This window comes from Petaurus breviceps, unplaced genomic scaffold (assembly GCF_028583685.1).
Source record: "Petaurus breviceps papuanus isolate PSGF00001 unplaced genomic scaffold, PetGlider_PUasm1.0 156, whole genome shotgun sequence".
Lineage (NCBI taxonomy): Eukaryota > Metazoa > Chordata > Mammalia > Diprotodontia > Petauridae > Petaurus > Petaurus breviceps.
Window position 1 is genome coordinate 1,879,951 of NW_027185720.1, and position 25,251 is coordinate 1,905,201.

The following is a 25,251-nucleotide window of genomic DNA, read 5'->3' on the forward strand; positions in this document are numbered from 1 at the left end:
GGTTATACTATTGCTTTCTGTTTCATCAAGTAACACAAGATAAATCATTGTTTTCTAAAAATATTAGGTTTCTCTGGTCTCTATTTCTCTGTACCTCAGTTGCAAGAGTAATATGCATATCCAGTTAATATGAAGACCAGGTAGGTGATACTAGTTGCCTCATCAGAAAAAAAGAAGTTCTTTCAGTTTGCCGTGGATTGATTGATGTGTAAGGATTGTAACTGTTTTTAGTAACAGAATAGTTGTCACTTGGAAAAGGGATTTGGATTGTTCTTCTGTTCCCCAGAGAGCAAAAGTAGAACCACTTGATTAAAGTTACAGAGAAGTATGCTTCCTGCAAATTAAGGACGATTTCTGATATTTACGAGTTGTCCAGAAATGTGCTGGGCTGCCTTGGGAGCCAGTGAGCTCTTTATTTTTAGAGGTCCTCAGTCAGAAGTTAAACATGACTTCCTGCGAGGAATTTGTAAATGCCTTCATCCTCAGGGTGATGTCAGAAGATTGTAGATGAGGTATGAAGAAGGAGCATAAGTGCTACAAGTCAGGCAGTGCTCCCAGGCATGCAAGTATGTAACTCCCCATTCCCACGGACACACAAATGAACAGTGGTTTGGGCATGTACGCTATGATGGGTACCCAGATCCAGACCCCAGGTCTCTGCCTTATATCTAATTGCTGTTGATTCACAGGAACTGAGTGGGAGAAGGATCTTAGGGGGGACAGTCAGTTAATTTGGGCTTCAATCCCTTCTCCCTCACCCCACTCCCAATTATTGTAGCCATTTTGATTAGGAAATTTTGCTAACGTTGCATACATGGATTAGCTTACATTTGCTAAGCTAATCATAATTAGAAGAGCTTTTCATTGCTTGTGTAAATGAACTTAATCAATGTTGGGTATGTAGGTATATAGGTAAGTCATAGACGTATATTTCTCAGTATATAGGTAAGTCATTCGTTGGTAAAAGAGTCATTTCTGTCATCTGGACAGAATTAGATAGATATTTCTGTTCTATAATTCCATGATTCTTCCTTTTCATCTTATCTTTGTTTCATGTTCTCATTCATCATCCAATTCAAACCTTATATATATTCAAAAATCTGGTTCACGTATTAGTAATATTGCAGGTCAGAGCAGGAATACAACCTATGGCTAAAATCATGTTGTTGTCGGTAAATTCACCTAAATTATATCTTCCTGGCCAATAAAATATTTAAAAGAAATCTGGGAGCACACAGGAATAATAAATCATGCCCTTCGTTCTCACAATTCGTAGACCAACAAGCACCATTCTGAGAGTTTGGGGATCTGGATTTAGTTGTCCCTGAAGCATAAGTAATGGTACTGTGGTGCAGAGAGTACTTAATCACCCGACACTTCATTTCTGGTTCCAAGGCAATTAAGATATGTCCTTAGGCACCCCCATTAATATGGTTATAACATAGGATCATTCTCTCAGAAATGAGGAAATTGAAACTTAGAAGAGTTAAGTGACTTGCTTAAAGTCACAGAAGTGGAAGAACTAGATCAGATCCAGGTGTTGAAGATCCAAATCCAGTATTTCTCTGTCTATACCCCATGGCCTGTCCTCATGGTCAATAGTCACCTTATTGCAGTTGAGTTGTTAATTTTCATTTACGTCCTGGAAATATTGAGAAGACCAAGTTACTAAAATGAGATGGAGGGTTGAAGGTCACTATTAGCATTAATAACTAATGATTTTGTTGTATGTTGTCTTTACCCATCTCAGACAGAAAGGAAATAGAGTTAATGATAATCTTCAAATCTTTGGAACTCTCAAAGTGAGAAACAATTTCTTGAATAATTGCAGAATAGAACTTATTACTTTTTTAATGGCTAGAATGGACCTTGGGCTTGTCAAACTCCCTCTTTTACAGTTGACGAACCTAAAGCTTATTGAGGATATGATTTGGCCAAGGTCAAGAATCTAGTTAATAACCCAATTCAGACCATAACTTCTCTCTGCTAAGAATTTATCTAATATTAATAAAAATGCAAAAATTGAACAAGAATATAAAAAAGGTATTAATATCTTGAGTGAAATGACCCAGTATGAATTTTTTTTCCATGTTAGTAAAAGTCCCTGATCAAGTCTGTTTAATCATATTTAAGTCTGATTGCAAGAACTTGAGGGAATTCAAAGTTTAAAAAAAAAAAGAAAGGAAGATAGAGGCATTGCTTGACGAAAACAAAAATTCTAAGACTAGGGTTTTTGTTTGTTTTTGAGAATGAGTGACTTTTATTTTGTGTTTACAAAGCTATCTGAAGGGCTTCCCAGTTATGCTGTTCTAGTGTGGAATTTGTAGCAAATGTGGGAATTGTGACAGGATCATGAGTAACCTCAGTAGCAGGAGGAGAAGAAGATGAGGTGGGATGAAAAACTGGAGAAAAGACAATGAAATTGAACCAGCAATAGAAAAATTGGATTAGAAGTGTTAGTACTTATGCTTCCTCGATTGTATGGAGAGGGAAGATAAAGATGGGGGGAAACAAATTTCTTAAGTGAAGAAAAATAGATTTTTATAAAAAGGACTACGTAATTTTGTATGCATTAACTTTTGGATCTGCTATTTTGCCTGTTCCTCTTGTATTCAGTGAAAATTAGCTTTTCAGAAAGGTAGTTTGTATAATAAAAAGCAGTTGCTTAAAAAAAAAAAGATTAGTGAGTACAATTATATGATTACTTTAGAAGTTCCAAAAATAATTGGGTAGATTATTAATGGAATGGAGTACCCGTTATTTGTTTACCCAATAAATAAAAGTACTTTTCACTCTTTTCCTAAGAATGGAAGAGAGACAGTATATGTGTGTGTGTGTGTGTGTGTGTGTGTAAGTAAGTGTAAATATGTTTAAAATGTTCTAGTGTGACCATGGAAAAGTGACTCAAACTCTTTGTACTCTAGACAAATCTCTAGGACTAGAAATTGCGCAGAAGGTACAGACCTTCATTGGTGGAGGGAGTTTCCTCATCCAGAGGTTCCTGATACCAATGAAATAAAAGGTCCAGTTCTTATCCCTCTAGTAAGTATCCAAGAATGTTTACCAGTAGATTATTTTATGGTTTTTAGGTGAATTTAACCTATTATATGGACCTGTATGGTAACCTAACTCTGCTTGATATTCCAGTCATCAATCAGCAAGCATTTATTAAGCACCTTCTAAACACAGAGCACCATGTTAGGTCCTAAGGGACAAAAGAAAGACAAAAGTGAAAGTTCCTGCCCTCAAGAAACTTATTTTTGATCAAGGGATATAACATGCACATATATAAGTAAATACAAAATAGAAGGTAACTTCATCGAGCATGACTGTAGTCATTGCAGGAGATAGGGAAAGATTTCTTGTAGGAGGTAGTATGTGAACAAAGCATTGAAGTAAACTAGGAGAGAGTGCATTCCAGGTGTGAGAGACAGGGAGGTGAAGGTATTGAATGTTATTAGAAGAAAAACAAAAAAGACCCAGGTTGCTGGACCACAGAGTTCATGAAAGGGAACAATTTATAATAAGCCCAATAGTTATAGGTTAGAGCCAAGATGTAAAGGGTTTTAAATGCTAAATAGGATTTTGGATATGACTCTGTAGGTAATAAGGAACTACTGGAGTTTATTGATTTTTGATTATTGATCTGTGCTTTAAGATTATTATTTTCTCAGCTTTGTGAAGGATGTATTGGAAAGAGGCAACAGGGAAAATAAGTTGAGGCTGTTGCAGTGGGCCAAGTGAGAGGTGATGAAGTCAAGAACTGGAGTGGTAGCCATTTGAGTGGAGAGAAGGGGTTGGATGAGAGAGCTCTTGTGGAGGTGGAATCCATGGGATTTGACAGTTGATTGGGCATGTAGGAGTTGAAGATGATTCTAAAGCTTTGAACCTAGATAATTGGAAGAGTGTTGGTCCGCACCAGAAAAACGGAACATTTGCATCCACAGTTGCCTACATTCCACTTAGATGTCCCATTGACATGAAAAATAGAGTGTTCTTCCCCCCTTCCCTGATTCTCTCTTCATTGTTTTTGTCTCTGATACCATTGTTTACTCAGTCTCCTGTGTTTGGAGTATTGGGATTATCTTTGATTCTTCTCTCTCCCCACTCCCAAACTAATCAATTTCCACATCTTGTTGACTCCATGTAACATTTCTTGAATATTTACTCTTTTCTTTATCTTCTCACAACTCCAGCATAAACTTTTATCAACTCCTAGGACTTGTTTCATCCTCCTCCTTGCCTTTTCATAGGTCTTCCTGTCTTAAGTACCTCTTCCACCCTCTGTCTGTCCTTCATACTGTTGGAAGAATAGTCTAGTCTTTCTTATGAGAGGCAGCATGGTATAGTTCATAGAATACCAGTCATGAAGTCATGAAGCCCTCGGTTCCTTCATGTCCTGCTTTTGTCACAGACTGGCGGTGTGATTGTGGACATTCCAGGCAACTCTTTTGATACTATAAATTTTACTATAGGTACAGATGTGAAATTATAGAAGAAACATCCCTATTAGGATTTCCCTATATCTTCAGGTCTTTCCATTCCTTCCTTGAAAATGCAAATATTTTACGATTAGCATGGGGGGGGGAGTGGTACGCAGCTAGGTGGCACAGTTGATAAAGCACTGAGCCCAGAGTTAGGAAGACTCATGTCCCTAAGTTCAAATTTGTCCTCAGAAGATTGCTCACTAGCAGTGTGACCCTGGGCAAGTCACTTAACCTTTTTCACATCAGTTTCCTCATCGGTAAAATGAGCTGGAGAAGGAAATGGCAAAGCACTCCAATATCTTTGAGGGGAAAACCCCAAATAGGGTCATGAAGAGTTAGCCATTGGAATGACTTAACAAGAGGGATAAATAAAACATTTGGGGAGAATTCTTTATAAAATCACAGTACAACAGTCATTCCCTGTGGACTGAGCACTAAGCTAGACTCCAGAGAAGATACAGTATTTAGATAGGACTGTCTCTGTCTCCAAGGATCATGCAGTCTTTTAGAGGAATGAGCTACTAATATAGAGAGCTATTATTACAGTATTTTCATAAACATTTTTCAGTATATTGCTTGTCTTTAAAAATCTCATCATTGTAGAGAAATAATTTTTGTAGTTCTCCTTGATAAGGTGAGTGCATGCATGTAAGTACTTGTGTGTAGGCAGCTATAGCATTTTGCCAAGTCATGAGAGATAATTTGGTCTTTTATTTTAAGTTGCTTATAGGTCCTCTCAATAATTTGGAGAATTTTCTTGTAATACTATTGACTGCATAGACTAGAAAAGTATAACCTTTTAGAAATTTACTAAGTTACTCCATTTTTTTTGGTTACCTAAGAAAGCTGTAGGTGATAAAATGTATATCTATATGGTTTTCTGAAATGTTGTTTGAAGCTACCTTTAAATTCAGCTGTTTGAGAGAGTATGAAGTTAATTGTTGTATTTGGGATAACATTTTAAATGACTATACCTGGTTTAATGGAATTTTCAAGCAGTTTTCTTAGTTTTTTGGGGTTTGTGTTTTGTCATTTAATCCTTGATGACATTTCCTGGTGTGGAATTGTCTTCACACACCACAGATGAGTAAGTCTTCTGTAACATGGTCTTACAGAGCTGCCTGAGACGGAGAGAGCTCTAAGAACTTACTTGCTCATGGTCATACAGCTAGTGTGTATTAGAGGCTGTCCTTGAACTCAGCTTTTTCTGATTCAGACTTCAGCCTTCTATTCACTGTGTTATGCTCTTTCTCTGCCTCTTTTACATAGGTAGGTGTTTAATCAATTCTCATTGAAACAATGCATAACATTGATATGTGTCTTTAAGAGCATGCAAGGGCATTGAAATTTTGCCGTTGTCAAGTTATACTCATATTTACTACTATTAAAGTTTGGGAACATGTCAATGTAAGTTTGTGACATATTAATCTCTTCTTCCCCATTTCTTCTCTGCAGGATATGTCCAAGGAATGAGTGACTTGCTTTCTCCTCTTTTGTATGTGATGGAGAATGAGGTGGATGCTTTTTGGTGCTTTGTGTCTTACATGGATCAAATGGTAAGAAAAAGACTTCCTTTACTTTTAGACCTACCAAATGTAGCTTTAATGATAAAAATTTATTTATGTCATTCTCTTTAATTTGTGGTTTTAGGTGGTTTGAGGAAATAGTTATATAAATTTTCTCCAGTGGTCCCTCAAGACAGGAATGTTGACATTATTTTCTTTAATAGAAAAAAGGGTATTTTTAACAGTGAAATAGCAGAAAGATCAGAATTTAATATAAGAAAACATTTATATCTGCAGAAGAGTCATGGGACTTGATTTTTTTTTCTTTTTTTGGAGGGCAATTGGGGTTAAGTGACTTGCTCAAGGTCACATGGCTAGTTTTTTTGTATTAAGTGTCTGAGGCCAGATTTGAACTCAGGTACTCCTGACTCCAGGGTCTGTGCTCTATTCACTGTGCCACCTAGCTGCCCCTGAGTCATGGGACTTTCTAGAATATTGGTCAAATAAATGAATTTTTCCCATTTAGAATAGTTGATCTTGATCTTTTTATCTGTTTAAGACAAGGCTTAATCATACATTGAGTATGATTAATTAATAGCCCTACTACTTCTGAACATGGTATGACCTTGGACTTTTGTCATTATAATAATTCTTCAACCTTTCACATTTTTCCCTCTTGTGTTTTTACTTGTTTAACCACACCCCTTTCTCTTTAATTCATTAATATTTTCTCAGAAATGTCTAAGTATTAGCATGTAGAGGGAATTATTTCTGTCTTCAACTTAAAAACCATTTGAAAGTCTTAAGTACCCAGAATAATATAATCCGAACATTAACAAGGAAATAGTCATCTAAAAATAGTGGATTCTAAGGGATAAAATGAGAAAGCTTAACACAGATAAGTAACAAGTGAACCAAAAATAGATATCGACAGAATTGGAAATCTAGTGACCTGACTAAAGAGGAAGCTTAGGGGAGATGTTTGAAAAGGAAGGCATGATAAGGAGAAAAGTCAGAAGTGAGAAGCAGGGATACTGGTGGGTTTAGATCACATCAAAATCACACATATTCTTGCTTTCATGCTTTTCTTGTGCCTGTGTTTGATGAACTAGAAGCACTCCTAAGGAGGTTTTCAACTATTTTCTCAAAACAACCCTCAAATTTTCTTTTCATTTTTAAAATAATATTTTATTTTTTTCCATAGTTTACATGTAAAGACAATTTTTTAATATTCATTTTTTCAAAATGTTGGGTTCCAAATTTTCTCCTTCCCTCCTTCATCTCTGCCCCTCTTCCCAAAGACATTGAGCAGTTTATTATAGGTCATACATGCTCAGTCATGCAAAACATATTACTGTATTAGTCATATTGTAAAAGAAGACAGAGACCCAAAGGGAAAAAACCCCACAAAAAATGCAGAAAGTGAAAAATGGTATGCCATGATCTGTATTCAAGATTCTATTAGTTCTTTTTGGAGGTGGATAGCATTTTTCATCATGAATTCTTTGGAATTGTCTTGGATCATTGTATTGCTGAGAGAATAGCTAAGTTATTCACAGTTAATCAGTGTTGCTGTTACTCTGTTTAATGGTCTCTTGGTTCTGCTCACTTCACTTTGCATCAGTTCATATAAGTTTTCCTCCTATTTTTGGAAACCATCCTGCTTGTCGTTACTTATAGTGCAATGATATTCCATCACAGTCACATACCACAACTTGTTCAGCCATTCCCCAATTGATGGGCATTCTCTCAATTTCCAATTCTTTGCCATCACAAAAAAGAGCTGCTATAAATATTTTTGTGCAAATAGGTTCTTGCTTCTTTTTGATCTCTTTGACAAACCTCAAATTTTCATCACGTTCCATATGTTATGGTGTTGGGTGGTACATGAAAATAGCCTACTGAATTATTTTTTAAAAATCATTTTTGAAGGAGAAATAGTTACTTGCAGCCTAAAGCAAGCAGCAACATTTCCCACCTTTTTCACTTTACTGCTGTCCTTTATAGTTTTTCTTGGTTTGTTTCCTTTCCATTTTTTTCCGTTTCTCTGCTTCCTTTCTTTCTCTCATCCAGCTTTTCTTGTCTAATCTGGTCTACACTTCTCAAGTAAACATAAGCAACGATTTATTGAACTTTTAAAATGCTATTTTACTATTAAACTTGGGTTCATTTAATTTTTGTTTCTCCTGGGCAAGAAATAATGTGTTTTTGAATGATTTGAAGGCTGGAATTGTTTGCTTTAAATTTTTTTTTAAATTCATTAATTAATCAATACTGAATAAAATGAACACTTTCATATACATATAGAAGAAAAAAAGAGGATTGTATGTCTTTAAATCATGGTGTACAGCTTCCATTTCTTTTAAAATAAAAAAAAATTCCCCATGTAATTTTGAAAGCTTTTCTGCTTCTGTGATTCTTTTTGCCCTTCCTTCTGTGCATTTTAAAAATGCTTCAATGACCCTCTTTTCTTTCTTTCTTTCTTTTTTTTTTTTAAGCAAGCCTATCACTACCCTGCCCCTTGGCTTCTTCCCTCCTCTCCCTAATTTTCCCATTGGAAATAAAAAAGAAAGCAAAGTCCTTAAAACAAATGTTCATAGTTAAGCAGCCCCCCCCCCCAAAAAAAAAATCACCAAAAAACGAACAAAAAAAATCCGTGTCCAAAAGTGTATATTCCAGAAAATAAAAATATATGGTTTCATTCTGCACCTTGAGTCTTTCACTTGTTGTTTCATTGTTGATCCTCTGGCATCCTGATTTGTCTTTGTATTGATATTTATGGTACAAGTTGCCCTTCAGGGCCCTGTTTCACTTCACTAGGTATCAGTTCATGCAAATTTTCTCAGGTTTCTTTAAAACCTTTCCTTTTGTTCAAATTCCTTTCTAGAACGTTTGTACTAGTGCATAGCTCTACCCGACAGGGCATTAGTATGCCTGAATTCCCATAGTCCTTCTAACAATTGACATTTTTCATCTTTTGTCATTTTTGCCAGTATGATGTGCATGTGAGGTGTAATCTCAGAGGTGTTTTAATTTGTACTTCTTGTATTATTATTGATTTGGAGCCTTTTTTTCATTTGTTGCTAGCTTACATTTCTTTTGAAAACTAACTGTTCATATCCTTTGACCATTTGTCTTTTGGAGAATGGGCTTGTCTTATTCATGATGATCCCATGGTGACTTGTAGTGATCACCTGTACCTTTTCTAAATTTCTATGGTGAAACTTAATTCTGATATTATATATATCAGTTTTATATGATGAAAGCTATTTATAATACTTTCCAAAGGATCTAAGAAATTGTTTAAATAAGAGGAATGCATCAAGCAACTTGTCATTTATATTAATTTAATGAGGACGAGAAGTACTTAGTTAGGGGTTGATTTCATTTTATAATTTGAGATATTAGAATGAAGGGAAAAATTTGGCAACTATTTGTTTTCTTTAATGTTCCTATGTTTAGTTTCATGATATTTTACCACTAAATTTCTTGTTCTAGATGGAAAGTATATGAATTACTCACTTCAGAGATGATGTTTCTGCATTTTGTTTTAGAAGAGAATAAAAGAAAACATTTTTTCTTGTCAAGACAACCAAACCAATTTTTTCCATCTTTGTAGGCTTTATTTTAGAATTAAATGTTTATTCTACATATCAACAGAACAGCGATAAGTCTGTGTTTGAATTTATAAATGGCACTTTTGTAATATGTGATTATCTGTATGGCATAAAGTATTTATATTTTCCATGGAGCCATAATAATTCTTTACTTTTAAAGCATCAGAATTTTGAAGAACAGATGCAAGGCATGAAGACACAGTTAATTCAATTAAGTACCTTACTTCGCTTGCTGGATAGTGGATTTTGCAGTTACTTAGGTATGTTATGTGAATCAAAACTAACTCCTAATTTTAGTAGGTTGTTAACAAAAGAAATTTAAGGAGCTAAGGAAAAAAGGCGGTTATAACAATTTTACAGAAATCTTTGGAAAATGATTGACTGAAATTGAATCATCTTTTTATAATTGTAGTCTAGAAAAAATACAGTGCTTCACTGAATGAAATGTGTTTATATATGTATGATGTGTATACATATATATGTATTCACATACAGGTACATTCATATATATGTACATGGGTATGCAACTGAGTTTTTTCCCCTTTATAGTTTAACCTATTGAGTTTTCATTATTTGATAATTAATAATGCATATTTAAACACTGTTCTTTTTATTGTCTGCACTAAATTGTCTTAAGTTTCATTGATAGCTCTGTAATGTACTACAGTATCACACCTGCCACAACAATATGCTTTTTGTTTTTAAAATATCTGTTTTTTCCTTTCTTTTTAGAATCTCAAGACTCAGGATACCTTTATTTTTGTTTCCGTTGGCTTCTAATTAGATTCAAAAGGGAATTTAGCTTTCTAGATATTCTTCGATTATGGGAGGTAACAAGCTGTATTTTATATTTATTGAACCTTCATTTCTATCATCCAGAGAAACAAACTTTGTTCTGTATAGGGCCACTGGAATTTTCTGGTGTTTTTGAATATATTAAGGTTTTACATTTGCGATCATTCCTTCTATATCACTAGTCTGCCCATGGACATGTGAGACTCAGAGTCATTCAAGACTTTTTGGAATCCCTGGGAGCATATCAAAATCCATCAGAGACTGGAGGCAGGGAACGTAGTGTCAGTCATACCCCGGAACCATCTCTTCTGACCAGGAGCTGCTAGAGCTATGAGCAAGTGCTGTGGGCAGGCTTCATCACCAAGAAGCTTAGCCAATCTGGCATAGAGCAGAGTCCTTGGAGGATCTGAAACAGATGAGCTTATGGGACAGCAGTGACACTCTAAGTCCAGCTGGCCGCTTGTTCAGCTGTGCACAGGAGACACTGGGTGATTAGTGTGCTGGATTAATGTTTATTTTAAAGGAGGATTAAAGTGTTTTACTTTCATCTTTTTACACTGAACAAATGGCATAATGTCTGGTTATCTTTAAGTACACAAACAAACCAAAAAGAGGCATAGAGGATATCTTCAGCAGAAAATGGGGAAATTAAGTCCATTGTGAGAGTAGCAAGCCTATCCACTCAATAACCCTATATTGTGGTAATGATGCCAATTATTTGTGCCTGATATTCTTCATAAGCCCTCTTTCCTAGTGGTCCTTGTGCCTTATTAGGAGAGAGGGCCATGTTTAGATTGAGAAGATTTTTATTACTTTATGCTGTTTTCAGATTGTTCTGTGTTCTAGAAGAAATAGAATTGATGTATTTTTAATGTATTTTTCATGTTTATCAATTCTTTTTCATGATTTATCAACTTTACTTCATTAAAAAAATTGTCTTATTAATACAAAGGAAGTATCACATATTAGAAATAGCTACCAAATCTGCCTTAGCTAACTAGAATATTTTAAGTGAAATTTTTGAGGTTAATTACATTGTAATTAAACTTTAAAATGGAATTTACTTTGAATGTTTCTTGACTCAGTGTAAAACTAGTGAAGGTAGGAGGGAGCTGATAGCTTGAGCAGATGGCAGAGTTTAAAAGGTTTTGTTGTTGTTTTTAATGTTTGGGCAGGCTTGAGCATGTTTGTGAGGGACAAAGTAAAGTAGAAAGGGAGAGTTTAAAGATGAGAGAGAAGGAATAATTGCTAGGCTCTGCTCTCCAAAAAGCTGGGAGAGCCTGGGGGCCAGAGTCTGTGCTGAGGGGCCGGGCTTAGCAAGGAGGAATGACAGTGGTGTGCGCAACTTTAATAATACCAGCACCTACACACCAGTGCCAGGCACTGTCCTGAGTCAGCCTAATCATCATTATCTCATTTAATCCTCACAGCAACCCTGGGGGTTGCAGTTGAGGAAACTGAGGCAGATGGAAGTTGTGAATTTCTGAGTCATACAGTAAGTGTCTAAAGCCAGATTTGAACTCAGGCTTTCCTGACTCCAATCTATTCCTACATTCAGCTATTCCACCAAGCTGCAATAGTTACACATGATGAAGAGAAATACTTAATTAAAATACATGGGCATTGTATCACTCTAGAAAATAGCTTGTTAAAGGTTATATTATTGAGCTAGATTTAAGAATTATTTGTCCATATTCCAGTAGAGTTGCATTCAAACATATTCATTAAGGTATGTTTCACCTTTTTATCACCGCTCCCTCTGAATATACTCTGGTGTAGATTATTAACTCCTTTTGTAATTTGCTTGGGGTACTAAGAGGTTTTGTGACTTGCCCATGATCTAACTGTCATTGTTTGTCCTCAGCCTCAGAGTCAGCACTGTTCACTCATCATGCTGCCTCTTGTTTCATTGCGTGGGGTGAATTTTAAAATTTCTCTTCAGCATTAGAAGCAAGGTACTGAACTGGACAGACTACTCAGTAGGAATTGGGTGTTTCTGGTGGTGCAAGCCATACCTATATATTCTTTCTCCTCTATAAAACTGTGATAATGAAACTTATATTTCTAAGATTTAGTCTGTCCCTTATAGGAGAAATAATTCAAATTAAGAATTGGAGGAGTCAGAAGAAATCTTGTAAAAGTAGCCTTAAAGCTTTGACTTGGCCACACCCATAGGACTTTGGAACTTTTTAAAGAATGTCAGTTTTATAGATTAGGCAAAATAAGTTTGCTAGACTTGGCTGTGTGGCGTGACTTGAGGATGCTCTCTATTTAGAATACCACAGCTTGGTATTTTCTGAATTCTTTTTTTCTTTAGTTTGTTTACTTGATTTATAAAGAGGCCCTTTTTATACTTTCCTACTAGTATACTGGGCTACTCAGTAAGAATTTTCTTGTCTTTTAGCACTGTGTTTAATGTAAGCGTAAAGCATAGCATTGTCTCTCAGGGAATCAAAACTTTAGAAATGTATCTTAGAAACTTTAAGAATAATTTAAACATTTCTTTTATTTTTATAGGTAATGTGGACTGAATTACCTTGTCAGAATTTCCATCTTCTTCTTTGCTGTGCTATTCTAGAATCTGAAAAGCAGCAAATCATAGAAAAGCATTATGGTTTTAATGAAATACTTAAGGTATGTGATACGTTTATTAAGATCAACACTTTCTTGGCTTTTAATATTTAGTAGACTTTGTTTCATTTTGGTGGCAGTAACATATAGAACATTTTTGCAATGGAGTATAAATAAATTTCTTGAATGCTTCAAGTTATAGTAATATCATATACCCATTGGTCCAAATTTAGGCCACATTCATTTCCCCAAATATGTCTTATACAAAACCTGAATGGAGCTGATAATTGTGATCTTATCATCAGAGAGCTTCTTTGGTTTCCCCAGCAGAAACAGTAGATGGTTTTTTTTTTTCTATCTCTTCTACCACCTCCTGGAAGAGCCTGGCTTGGATGCCTTTGCTTCTGGTGCTACAAAGAAAGGAAGACATTTCACTTGCATATGCATCCAGCTGTTTACATATACTTTATACATATACATTCATTAGCAATTGGGATCTAAATGCAAAACTCAAAATCTTCAACCCTTCCTCAAAGCTGTAGATGGGACTGCCAGGTGTGAGTGGTGGTAGGGTTCTCAAGAGTCCTTCACCCCAAGGAGTTTACAGCTTTGTCACGTGGCTGCCTTCTCACTTATGATGATTGAATTTTAGAGTGGTAAAGGAACTTGGAGCTCACTTATAGAGAGATGATCTTGGAGCTGCTTCTTGAACCTGTAGAGGTGACTCCCTACACGTCTGTATAGGCAGAGCAGGGAAGCCGCTGTGTTGGAGCCCTTGGAGCAGTGGTCTTTCAAGCTTTGCAAGAAGATGTTGTGTTGACTACCCTCTTTCACATTGTTGCTGGTTTCTACTAGGCTTCTCATCCTTCTTTTTCAAGGAATCTCTCAATCCCTACATTGATTTTTGTGGGATTTTAATATTCACCTTGCTGTCTTCTTCAGCACTCTGGCTTCCTAGTTCAGCAGTTCCAACTCCCATGACCTACACTTTCATTCTTTATTCGTCTTCATAGGAGTGGTACCAACTGAAACCGCTTTTAAAGAATAGCTCTAACCATGTCACTGCTCAGAAACCTTTCATAGTTCTTTATTGGCTTGAGGATAATACAGAACATTCCAACTTAAACTTTAAAAAAGCTTAAAATTGCACTATAATTTTTGGAGCACACTTTATAGAATTTCTGCAGCCTGACATTAAGATTCTTTAGAATCTCTCAAGCCTCATTTCATACTGTTCTCTTTTTTCAATTAACAAGCACTTATTTTCTCTCCCCCCCTTCCTCCCATCGAAAAGAAAAAAAAAAAGAAAAAACTCTTGTGACAAATATGCAGAGTTGAACAAAGTCAAAGCAAGACACCTTGTCTGTGTCTAATAAGTTCCATGCTGTTCCCCTCCACCTTGCTGTATTATATCCCACCAAACTGGACTGTTGAATTAACAGTCTTTGGAGTACTCTTTTCCCTTTTGTGCTTTTCAAATAAACTCAGCAAAAGTCTTCCCCAGACTCCAGTTCTGCAGCTTCCCCTCTCAGAACCCTCTGAGACTTAGCTTAGCTGTCAGCTCCTCCAGGAAATCTTTTCTTATTTGTTATTGCCCTTTAGCTCCTCAGTTTTTTTGTATATACTTCTCTGTGCATGTATCCCTCCAGTGGAATGTAGAGCATTATAAATTCCTTGATCATTGTGGTTTTTGAGGTGGAATTCTTAGAGCCTAAGGGATTGCCTTGGACAAAGGAGGTGCTTTAATAGTGGTTGATAAAAAAAGCAACCCATTCTCAGCCCATTTGGAAGTTTTGGGCTCCTCCATGGAATCTTTGTTTGCAAAGCAGAATAGTGTTTACCTATATGCTTTTTTTTAATTTCAAAAATACTTTATTTAAGAATTTAACTTGTATTTGAATCATTGCAGAAGTTTCTAGACTCAGGTGAGAGAATGCAACAAATATGTACTAATCACTTTTTTGGGGTTAACAAAAAACATTATAAAATTTATCTAAATGACAGAGCAACTTCCTTTTCTTATAGGTTAAGCATTTCTTGTATAGTTACTTAACTTATTCTGTAAACTTAAATGCTATTCATCAGTATAAAAATGTTTAAGCATTTTGTTAGAAAACATTTGTATAAATTGAATACTTGGATGATAAAAATTTTATCACATTGAAATACAACTGATAACATTTTTATGGTAGCGTATTATGATATGTCTGATTTTTTATTGTAATTTTATTTTATGAATGCATTTTAGCATATCAATGAGTTGTCCATGAAAATTGATGTGGAAGATGTATTATGCAAGGCAGAAGCAATTTCTATACAGATGACCAAATGCAAGGTATGCCATAGTAATTTTAAGAATTTGAGATGTGCAGCTAGAGGAGAGTTATTCCTTATTTGAGGCAAAATAAATAAATGATAGTTTTAGGAATGCCAAGGAAAGCATTGGCCAGATTTTTGGCTACTATTATAGATTATCTCTCTTAATTGAAAACATTTTCCAGTTAGGAAACAACACATTTACTAGGAAAATGTAGCAAACATTAAACATTTAAGAGGACTTGAGAGGCGACAAAATTTAACTAAGCCTTGATAAATTATCCAATTGAATTAGTAAATGCAGTAAAAACATTCTATTAAGTTTGCAGGAGCAAGAAATAGAGATGATGATCAGAAATAATTAAATGAATAGTATTTCGGTTCTTCTATTAAGTTTTACTAATTAGACTTGTAATCCATTTTACAAAGTAAAATTACTTCTTTTTTCCTTAAAAAGCAAAATTAATGCTCAGTAGGTTGAGTTCAAGCCAGATCATTATTCTGTGTTGTATTTTTGTCTAGAGTATTTCTTATGAGAATTCTTATTTTGTCGTACTTTTGTTTCTTCAAGGATCTAAACACCAATTTTAATAGATAAATAAAACAGCCTGCCAAAGTAGCTGTGAATGGAATCTACTTTTTTAAACATTACAAAAAACTACTGTTACAATTTTCTTCTTCTCTATGACTATTAACATAAATTAATTTTTTTTTCTACCTAGGAATTGCCTCAAGCAGTCTGTGAAATTTTGGGACTCCAGAACAGTGAAGTCACAACACCAGATTCAGACACTGGGGAAGATGAAAATGTTGGTGTGATCAGTTGTTCTACACCTGCATTTCAGAATAGCTCCTTGCCTTTAATTACTACCAATGGAACCAGCGATGACAGCACGAGGCAGTTAGGGAGGTCACAAAGTGTCAGCAGATTAACACCTGCATGATCAGTCTTCTTTACTTAATTTTTTAAGAGACGCTTTGCTGCGATTCTTTTTCAAGTACTTGAAAGGTGGATATTTATAATTTGGAGTTGATTATGCTTTAAAGTCTTTGGAAAGAAAGTGTACTGTGATGTTCTTACATTAAAGCTTTACAAAGATTTAAACTAATTATTTTTGTAGTTACTTCTACCAAATAGCCTTTTCTTTTCAGTAACATTCCTTAATATTTTTATAGCCAAGTGCATTTTCTTTTCTTGCTGATGAACTGGAATTGCATAATATTTAAAGTGGATGAGTTGGAAATTATGCACTTTTAAAAGCATTCACTTTGTTTACCCAGAAGTCTTGGTGGTTTTGGGATTTGACGGAATTAAAATTGAAGCCTTCGGCCAAGTTGAAAAGTAGCTTGTTTCCCAGTAGCGATCATTTGACTAAGAAAACAAACAGAAGAAAAGGATTTGTTTCTTAACTGTTTACAAAAAATACTCTGCTTAAATATCTGTGCTGATTGAATGTAGATTTGAATTGGACATTTTAAAATTCAGTTTGATGTCCACATAATGATCTATGTTTTTCCTTAAGTGGAGGAACAGTATATTTTTACATGTTAACATCTCTTCACTTGTGCATATAAATACTACATATATGATCACTTATTTATGAGTGTTAAAAGGATAGGCATATTTTCATTATTCAGCATAATAAATTTGACTTGATTTGTACAAACTAATTTGACAAAATTAATGCATACCTTCAGTATGAGCTCTTTTTTCAAAACTATTTTCTTAACTAAAGATTTATTTCATGAAAATACATTTAATCCTGTTCCTGGTGTAATTTTAAAATTAATTGATAGTAATCTAACTTTACTAATAATGTTTATTCTTTCCTAATAATGCATTAACCCATTAGTAAACTCCTTAAATTTTTATGAAGGACTCCTGGGGGGAAATCTTAAAATATGTATAAAATTGCAAAGATAGTAATCACATTTCTCATAATAATGCATTTTTTTTTTGTATATGACAAAGGCTGTTTGTTTATACCACACTATGTACTGCATGACTTTTTAAAGTTATGTGGAATTAACATAACTCTTTCACTGTATTGTAATTTGTTAACTACTGTACATATTATGAAATAAACCTGAAGTTGATTTAGTGTTTTCAATTAAATCACACTTAAGGGGAAAGTCTCTTGTTAATATGGAAAATAAGGGTCCAAGCTGGACTTCAGTATATCTTAGCTTTTGTAAGCTTGAAATAATCTTTTGAATGAATTGTAGAAGTGAGAAAGAAATGTACCCCTGTCATTACATAAAAGTTTCTTGATCACCAGGTCCAGAATAGGCAGTGGTGTTGAATATGAAGGAGATTATTATCTGGCCTTTCAAGGCATCTTATTGAACCTGATGTTCACAGTGTAAAAAGAAAAAGTTTTTTAACATAGTGCTGAAATGAGTAAGAAGATAGATTATTTCAGGAAGTTGGGGAAGCTGAGTAAACTTTCTTTTTTAGTTGAATAGATGTTGAAAACCATCACAGAGGAACCATTATATTTTAGCTTTTAATATTACATGTGTGTTATCTTTTATCAGTTAATAATGAATAAGCCTATTCAGAGAAAAAGCAAACTGATCTAAAGCTCAACATCTCCAGGCTTTCATTTCCTGTTATCCAGGAAATTACTAGAACATCATGATGCCCTTCTTGTTCTTCCTGACTGAATGTAAGCTTTTTCTGGAGAGAAGGGTGACAGGGGAGGGGGGTGGATGGTTGGAGACTTTTTTTTACGCCATTTGCCACCTACTTCGATTTTTACTCCTTTGCAAGTTGAACTTTTGTAAAATTAATGACACTTTTAAAAATATAAACTTTTTTGGTTAAAACACATTTTAACTAAATGTGCTGTCTTTTTTTCATATAAAAATGTTATTAAAGTTGTTTAGTAGGCTCTAACCAAGACTACATCAAATACAAAGTGGAGAGTATTTTATTTTAAATTGCACAGACAGACAACACAAAATTTAGGTGGATTCTGAGTCAGTTGTTTTTTTGGAATGGTCAGTAATTCAAGTTGTCACCTAAAATTGTGATATATAGGTGCATGCTTAAGGGGATCTGCATGGCAAAATGCAAAGAACTCTGGGTTAGAAGTTAGAAAATCTGGCTTCTATTTCAGTCCTGACCCTTTTGCTAGCCTAATATGTAGCTGTAGGCTTTTTGTTAGTCTGACCCCCCAGCCTCCCCATCAGGAAATAATAACTTTTTGTCTGCCTCACCAGGTTATAGTGACGATGAAATGAGATGACACTAGTGAAAGACCTTTGAAAACCTCAAAATGCCATGTAGATATGAAGGATTAGAAGATATTCTCAATTGAACCAATTGAAGATAGTAGTTTTAGTATTATGAAATAATTTGCCAAAAGGCTACTCAAGTAAAGTTAAATACTCATGAGAAATAATCCTAGAGAGCTAAAGTAGATTATTAGTTTTACTCGTGGAACTATCTTGTTCATTTTACTTCTTTTAAAGTTCTAAATATGTTCTCTTGAGTGATTAGGGTGCTTTTTACTTCTAGGATCCCCATTTTAATAGTTGAATAATAGTTACATATTTCATGTCTTAAAATTTTTATCTTTAAGAGCAAAAGGCCTAGAGACTTTTGCCATAGTGACATGACAAATTTTTCCTGTTTTTAAATAGCTTAGTCAACATGGATTGAAGACAAATGTAAAAATATGTAGGGGTGATCACAAATAACAAAAATCAAAGCTAAACAAAACATTTCAGGAAAACAAAAAATTAGCTACTAAAACCTTGAACAGAGTTTTTAGAAAAGATGATGATTCCTATTACTCTTGCATTTCCAAAGCATTTTGCATATAATAACTAATTCTCAGGACACAATTGTAAAGTACACATTAGAATTAGAGGGAGGTAATTATTGTAACTTCCCTGTAAACTTTGCAAAGGCAAAAAAAGAACTATCATCTTCAACCTGTTGTACCTAAAATGGGGAACAAAAGCAAACTTTTTTTTTCCTATCTAGTTAACCTGCTGTTTTCTTTGTGCTCTATTTAACACCGATGCAGTCAATTAATAAATGACTCTGCCAGGCTCTATGCTAAAGCATTCTGGATACAAAAAGAGGCAGAAGACAGCCCCTGAGTATGAATGTTGAAGTGATTTGATCGACTAGCTTAAACATCCCAGGTAACCTATAATAGCTCACCTCTCTTTTTTTTGTTTGTTACACTAAGGAAAATAGAAAGTATGACAAGAAGAGACTTATGCTGTATTCCAATTAGGATCTATGAGCAGTAATTTTTTTAAGTGAAAGATTCGTGTAGTATAACTAGAAAGCTATTTAAATTCCCTAGGTCTTGTTTTGGTAATAAAATCTTGATTGAGAACTGGAAGGAGCCATCTAGTCCAACTAAGTGATTTGCACAAGGGCACTGTGTTGGGTTTGAACCCACCTCTGATTCCAAGTTCATCTCCTTTCCATTGAACCACACTGCTTAACTTTTTTGCTGTGAAAATCCAGTGAAAAATTCATTATTTGAAAACTAGTTGTTAGCAAATTAGGGCATATTAGCTCAATCCTGCAGAAACTCGGATCACCAATAGCTATATTGTTAGGTTGTATTGGGAAAGATGCTTTTATGGGGGCATTACTCACCCTAGGAATGGTGCCCTGGTAGCAAGAAAAAATTACAGTGCCTTTTCTTAATTTATACATTGAGCATGATAGCGTGTATAACCATTATGCCACAGGTTAGACACGAGTTAATAAAACAAAAAAGTATGGATCTTAAGATCTTCCAGACAGCAATCTGTAAACAAGTCAAACAAGTCTTTACTGTGCCGAATTAAAACCTGCATATTTCATAGCAAAAGGCTAAAACAAACATTAAACAGAAAATTGTGGAAGCAAATTTGTTAAACTAGTAGCTTTATTGTAAAAAATTTGCTGATGGTTTTTAGTGAATTTCACTACAGAATACATCGATGTGTTATTTCTGGGAACTGACTTTGAAGAAAAAGTATGTTTAAAATTAGGTAAGGTAGTCATAAACTACCCCTGAATCAGTTCCCTCAGAGGTCAACTAATAAGAGGAAGGGTTCCCCTGGATAAGTAGGACATTTCAGGAGATCTTATATGAGAGGGCCCTCTTCAAAATCCTGCTTGTGGGGCCAAGGTTTCAAAGGGTTTTGGGGATGAAGTTTAGAGGCATGAAATGAGCCCAATATAGTGCTCACAGGAGGCCAAGATGGGTGGAGAGTTAAGGTGCCATGCATTTCTAAAGCATTTGGTATGGGCTAGCTGCCGAAGCTATTTGTTCTGATAAAAGGAAAAGTTGAGGCTTATGAGCTATGATTTTGAATGGCACACCCATAACGTGCCTAGAATTTGGGATTACTTTTCTGAGCATGTGAGAGTTGTGCCAAGATACTGCCAATTAGAGCTCTTTCCTACTCCCTTCTTTTCCTTTCTAGGGAAGACATTAGTTTCTTTAATTGAGCACATTTGTCATTTAGTTCATTTCTACTGTTGCCCTTCTTAAGAAATTTCAAGATGAAGGATTGCTTTTCCCTCCCCTTTACTTATATAAATAAGCAAAACTTGAGCAAAGCTTAAAATAGGTCAGTTAGTAAGGAATACACCATGTAGATCAAACTGGTAACAGCAATAAGAGATGCCCATTGGTATTTAGGTGGAGAAACAAAGTACATCAAAGGGCAAATGGGGAAGGACAAGGACAAGGGAAAAAACAGAAAATAGAAAAGCTGAATAGATGATTTCCTCCTTAGCTCTTCAGAAGATTAGCAGATTAAAACGAATTAATTGAAGTCACTGTGAAGTAAAGAATTGAGCTTAATTTTTATTTGCCTCTACATTTGCGAAATATGATTAATTTGTTGAGATACTGTTCTGAGCTAAAGGATGCACATGCCCAACAAGAAGTGAAAGAAACTCTTAAGATACCTGCCCCCGCCTCCTCCTAGCCCCAGAAAAACTACCCCAGGTACTAGATATGTGTGAGGTTAGCACCCATTTGTAACACACAAACCTCTACTGATGAATTTCCATTTTATTGTCCAGCCAGGATATACATACAGACAAGATGTGACTTGGATACATCCAGCTAGGGTCCACATATAGGGAGCACGCATAGCCAGAAAAAGTTGGAAGGAAATAGGCATGGAGGACACACATGTAGGGAGATAAATGGCCAGGGACCATACGTGGCTGGTGCAGTTCATGCCTCTAACGCTATACAGCTGCATGTGTCCACTGTCAATGAACCAACCCTATATCTCCTCCTTCCACTTTCTGCTGTGCTTCACTATCTGCTGGTTATTGGACGGTGGGCATCTCTTCTGGTCATGTGGTTTCTAAGCTGCTCTCTCTTGCAGTCTTCTTGGTTTCTGGTTTTCAGGGCTACCTACTGCTGTCTCTCCTCCAACAGTAGCTAGAAAGCCTTTCCTTGACAAGTTCAGGCTAAAACCATATTAATACATGGTCATGGCTATGAGTGGTCACATCCAGCCAGGCAAGCAACAAAAGCCAACAATGTCCCAGGCCTTTAAGATTAAAGTTATTCTGTGTGGTTTTTTGTTTTTGCTTTTTAGAGGGGGGAAGGTAGGGCAGTTGGGGTTAAGTGACTTGCCCAAGGTCACACGGCTAATTTTTGTGTTAAGTATCTGAGGCTGGATTTGAACTTGAGTCTTCACTTCGCCACCTAGCTGTCCCAAGGCTGTTCTTTTGACTGTCTTGATTTGGTGCTGACTCTATCCTTGGTCTCAGGAAATTATCTGACTTGAAGTTAGAAAATTCCTTGTTATTCACAATCCCTGATTGTGAGAGTGTGTCCCCTGAATCCATTTTGGGGGATTCTCTTCCATTACCCTTCCCAGTCTCCCTCCCACCCCAGCTCTCTGACTGACATGCAAATGAAGTCAGGGAGAAGAATAAAGCTAGGTGAAGCTACTCCAAATTCCTGTCTGTATTATTATGCATATTTGCCAGCAACAAATAATTCATTTAAAAGACTGCCGCATTTTAGCTAGCCTTTAAATTTTTTGAACTCTACATATGATAATGTACTCTAGTGGATTGATCCTGGGATGTAGTGGGAATTTAATGTTTATTGACTAACTGAGGGAGCCAGGTGTTACAGACTGGGAGTTGGGACAGTTTTCACCTAGTGGTAATTAATTTGGTCTAGGCAAGATTACTAGTACATACCGGAAAGATAATATTATTTTTAGCACCTCTAGGAAATGAGGTTCTCCAGGTTAAATATAATAAGCCAAATGTCTTTAGTTTACTTTATAAATTCTACTTTTGACACTAGCAATCTTTGCATTTCCATTTTTTTCTATTTAATTTTATTTGTATGCTAAGATTTTCACATATCTCTTACATTTTTTAATATGAAATTGGATGCTAGGGAGTGTGTCACTGAAGTAATAAAAGTTTTGCTTTGTAGAGTTTTGGTTTTTTTTTTGCTAAAATTGATTTCTGTATGTTAGCGTTAGTTTCCCAGATATCTTGGTGCTCCTCTGAGGGCACACAATGTCATAGTTCATGGAGTTCATGCCATCTCTTCCAATTGTCATTACACCTGGCATACACCAAGTCTTTGGGTACTGCCGGAGCAGGTATTGGTGTCAGCAGAATGTAAGCTCCTTGAGGTCATACTACCTAATTTTTGTTTTATTCCCATAGCCTAGTGCAGTACCTTGGACACCATAGGCATTTCAAAAACACATTGAATTGAAGTTTGCTTGGGGCTTCCTTATAATGATAGATCTTGGCCTTTTTCCCTGGATCTCCACTCCCACGGTGACTGTGAATCATAGTGGTTTGTGGTAGACTTTTATTCCCACTCTTGAAGTCTGGACTGGTCTCCAGCCTCTTATAAGTTGGAAGCACTAGGGTTTCCTGAAATAAAGATGGCTAAACCATTATTACTATTTCTCAGTAAGCACCCTCATGTTTGAACTTTTAAATTTGAAGCAACATCATGTGGAAAGAACAGTGGATTTGGGGGCAGGAAAACTGGGTTCTAATGTTGGTTTGATCTCTATTTAGTTGTGTGGCCATGGGTGGGTAAGTCACTTAATTTTTCTGGTACTCAGTTTTTTCACTTAACAAGTGAAGACAGTGGGCTAGGTCAGGAGTCAGCAAACTATGGTCCCTGGGTCAAATCTGGCCAATGACCTGGTGGTTTTTTGTTTGTCTGTTTTTTTTTTTTAAAGCAATAGGGGTTAAGTAACTTGCTCAAGGTTACACGGCCAGTTATTTCTGGGTGTGGTGCTGAGTATCTGAGCCCGGGATTTGATCCAGGTCATCCCGACACTGGATCCGGTGCTCTTACTCGCTGAGCCACCTGGCCGCCCCTAAGCAATTGGGGTTAAGTAACTTGCTCAAGGTTACACGGCCAGGTGTTTCTGGGTGTGGTGCTGAGTATCTGAGCCCGGATCTGATCCAGGTCATCCCGACACTGGAGCCGGTGCCCCCACTCGCTGAGCCACCTGGCCGCCCCTTGTTGTTTGTCTGTTTTTGTTTTTATAGTAATGAGCTAAGATTGAATTTTACATCTTAAAATAAAATTAATATTTGAAAATGCTAAAACTATTCTTAGCCTATGGGCCACTCAGAAGTAGGTGATGGATCAGATTTAGCCATAGTTTTCCAAATTGATGCTAGATGATTTTTACAATTCTTCATAGATCAATTGTTGACTCATGTCTATCTGTTGGTCTGAGACATGAGTTCAAATTTAGCTTCAGACATTTAGTAGCTGTGTGATCTTGGGCAGAGGATAATAACAGCACCCCCTAGCAAGGTTGTTGCGAGGACCAAATGAGATAATATTTGTAAAAAGTACTTAGTATAGTGCCTGGAACATATTAACACTTTGTAAATGTTTATTCCTTGTCCTTCTCCCTACCCCCCACCCCCACCACCTTTAAGGACAAAAGGAAAGGTATTAGATTCTTTACCTGGGCCACCTTTTTTTTTTTAAAAAAAAATTATTTATTATTAGTTTTCAACATTCACTTTTATAAGATTTTGAGTTTAAAATTTTTCCCTCCTCTCTCTTCTTCCCCCTCCCCTAGATGGCATACAATCTGATATAGGTTATACATGTACATTCATATTAAACATATTTTCACATTAGTCATGTTGTGACAGAAGAATCAGAACAAAAGGGGAAAAGGTGAGAAAAAAAAACAACAAAAACAAAGAGAAAATAGTCTGCTTCAACCTGCTTTCAGACTCCATAGTTCTTTCTCTGGATATGGATAGCATTTTCCATCAGGAGTCTTTTGGAATCATCTTGGATCATTGTATTGTTGAGAAGAGCTAGGTCTAAAAAAGTCAGTCATCATACAGTATTGCTGTTACTGTATATAATGTTCTCCTGGTTCTGCTCACTTCACTCAGCATCACTTCATACAAGTCTTTCCAAGTTTTTTCTGAAATCTGCCTGCTCACTATTTCTTACGGAACAATAGTATTCTATTACATTCATATACCACACCTTGTTCAGCCATTACCCAATTGATAGGCATCCCCTCAATTTCCAATTCTTTGCCATCACAAAAAAACTGCTATCAATATTTTTGTGCAAATAGGTCCTTTCCCTTTTTTGATCTCTTTCAATTTTCATCATGTTCCATATAATGGGATGGGTAGTATAACTTACTGAACTATTTTTTAAAAATTCATTTTGAGGTGAGAAATATTTACCTGCAGCCTGGGCTACCTTTTCATACCTATTTTTCTGATACTTTTCCTTTAAAGAAAAATATTTTGAACTTCTGTCCAATTTACATAAATAGTAATATAACCTATAGCAACTCAACAATGAAATGTCTACACAATGCCAACACAGCTTCAATTGAATCAAATGAAACAGAAAAATGATCAACCTAGTTGACTTAATTGTTTGGTGAGATCACAATTGCGGATTGGTTTGGATGTGAATTTCCATTAAA

The 25,251-nt window shown here is 35.7% G+C and overlaps 1 protein-coding gene across 2 annotated transcripts in view; it reads left to right on the forward strand.

Annotated features, from left to right (window-relative positions):
* The window catches only part of TBC1D15 (TBC1 domain family member 15), a 78,813-nt gene extending 61,401 nt beyond the window's left edge, over window positions 1-17,412 (forward strand). For both annotated transcript variants that reach the window (XM_069081942.1, XM_069081943.1), the window contains 6 exons: window positions 5,943-6,043; window positions 9,770-9,869; window positions 10,342-10,439; window positions 12,922-13,038; window positions 15,224-15,310; window positions 16,014-17,412. In XM_069081942.1, coding sequence (XP_068938043.1) covers window positions 5,943-6,043; window positions 9,770-9,869; window positions 10,342-10,439; window positions 12,922-13,038; window positions 15,224-15,310; window positions 16,014-16,235 — 725 coding nt within the window. In that variant the 3' untranslated portion in view covers window positions 16,236-17,412. The remainder of the gene's footprint in view (window positions 1-5,942; window positions 6,044-9,769; window positions 9,870-10,341; window positions 10,440-12,921; window positions 13,039-15,223; window positions 15,311-16,013) is intronic.
* The last annotated feature ends 7,839 nt before the right edge of the window (window positions 17,413-25,251 follow it).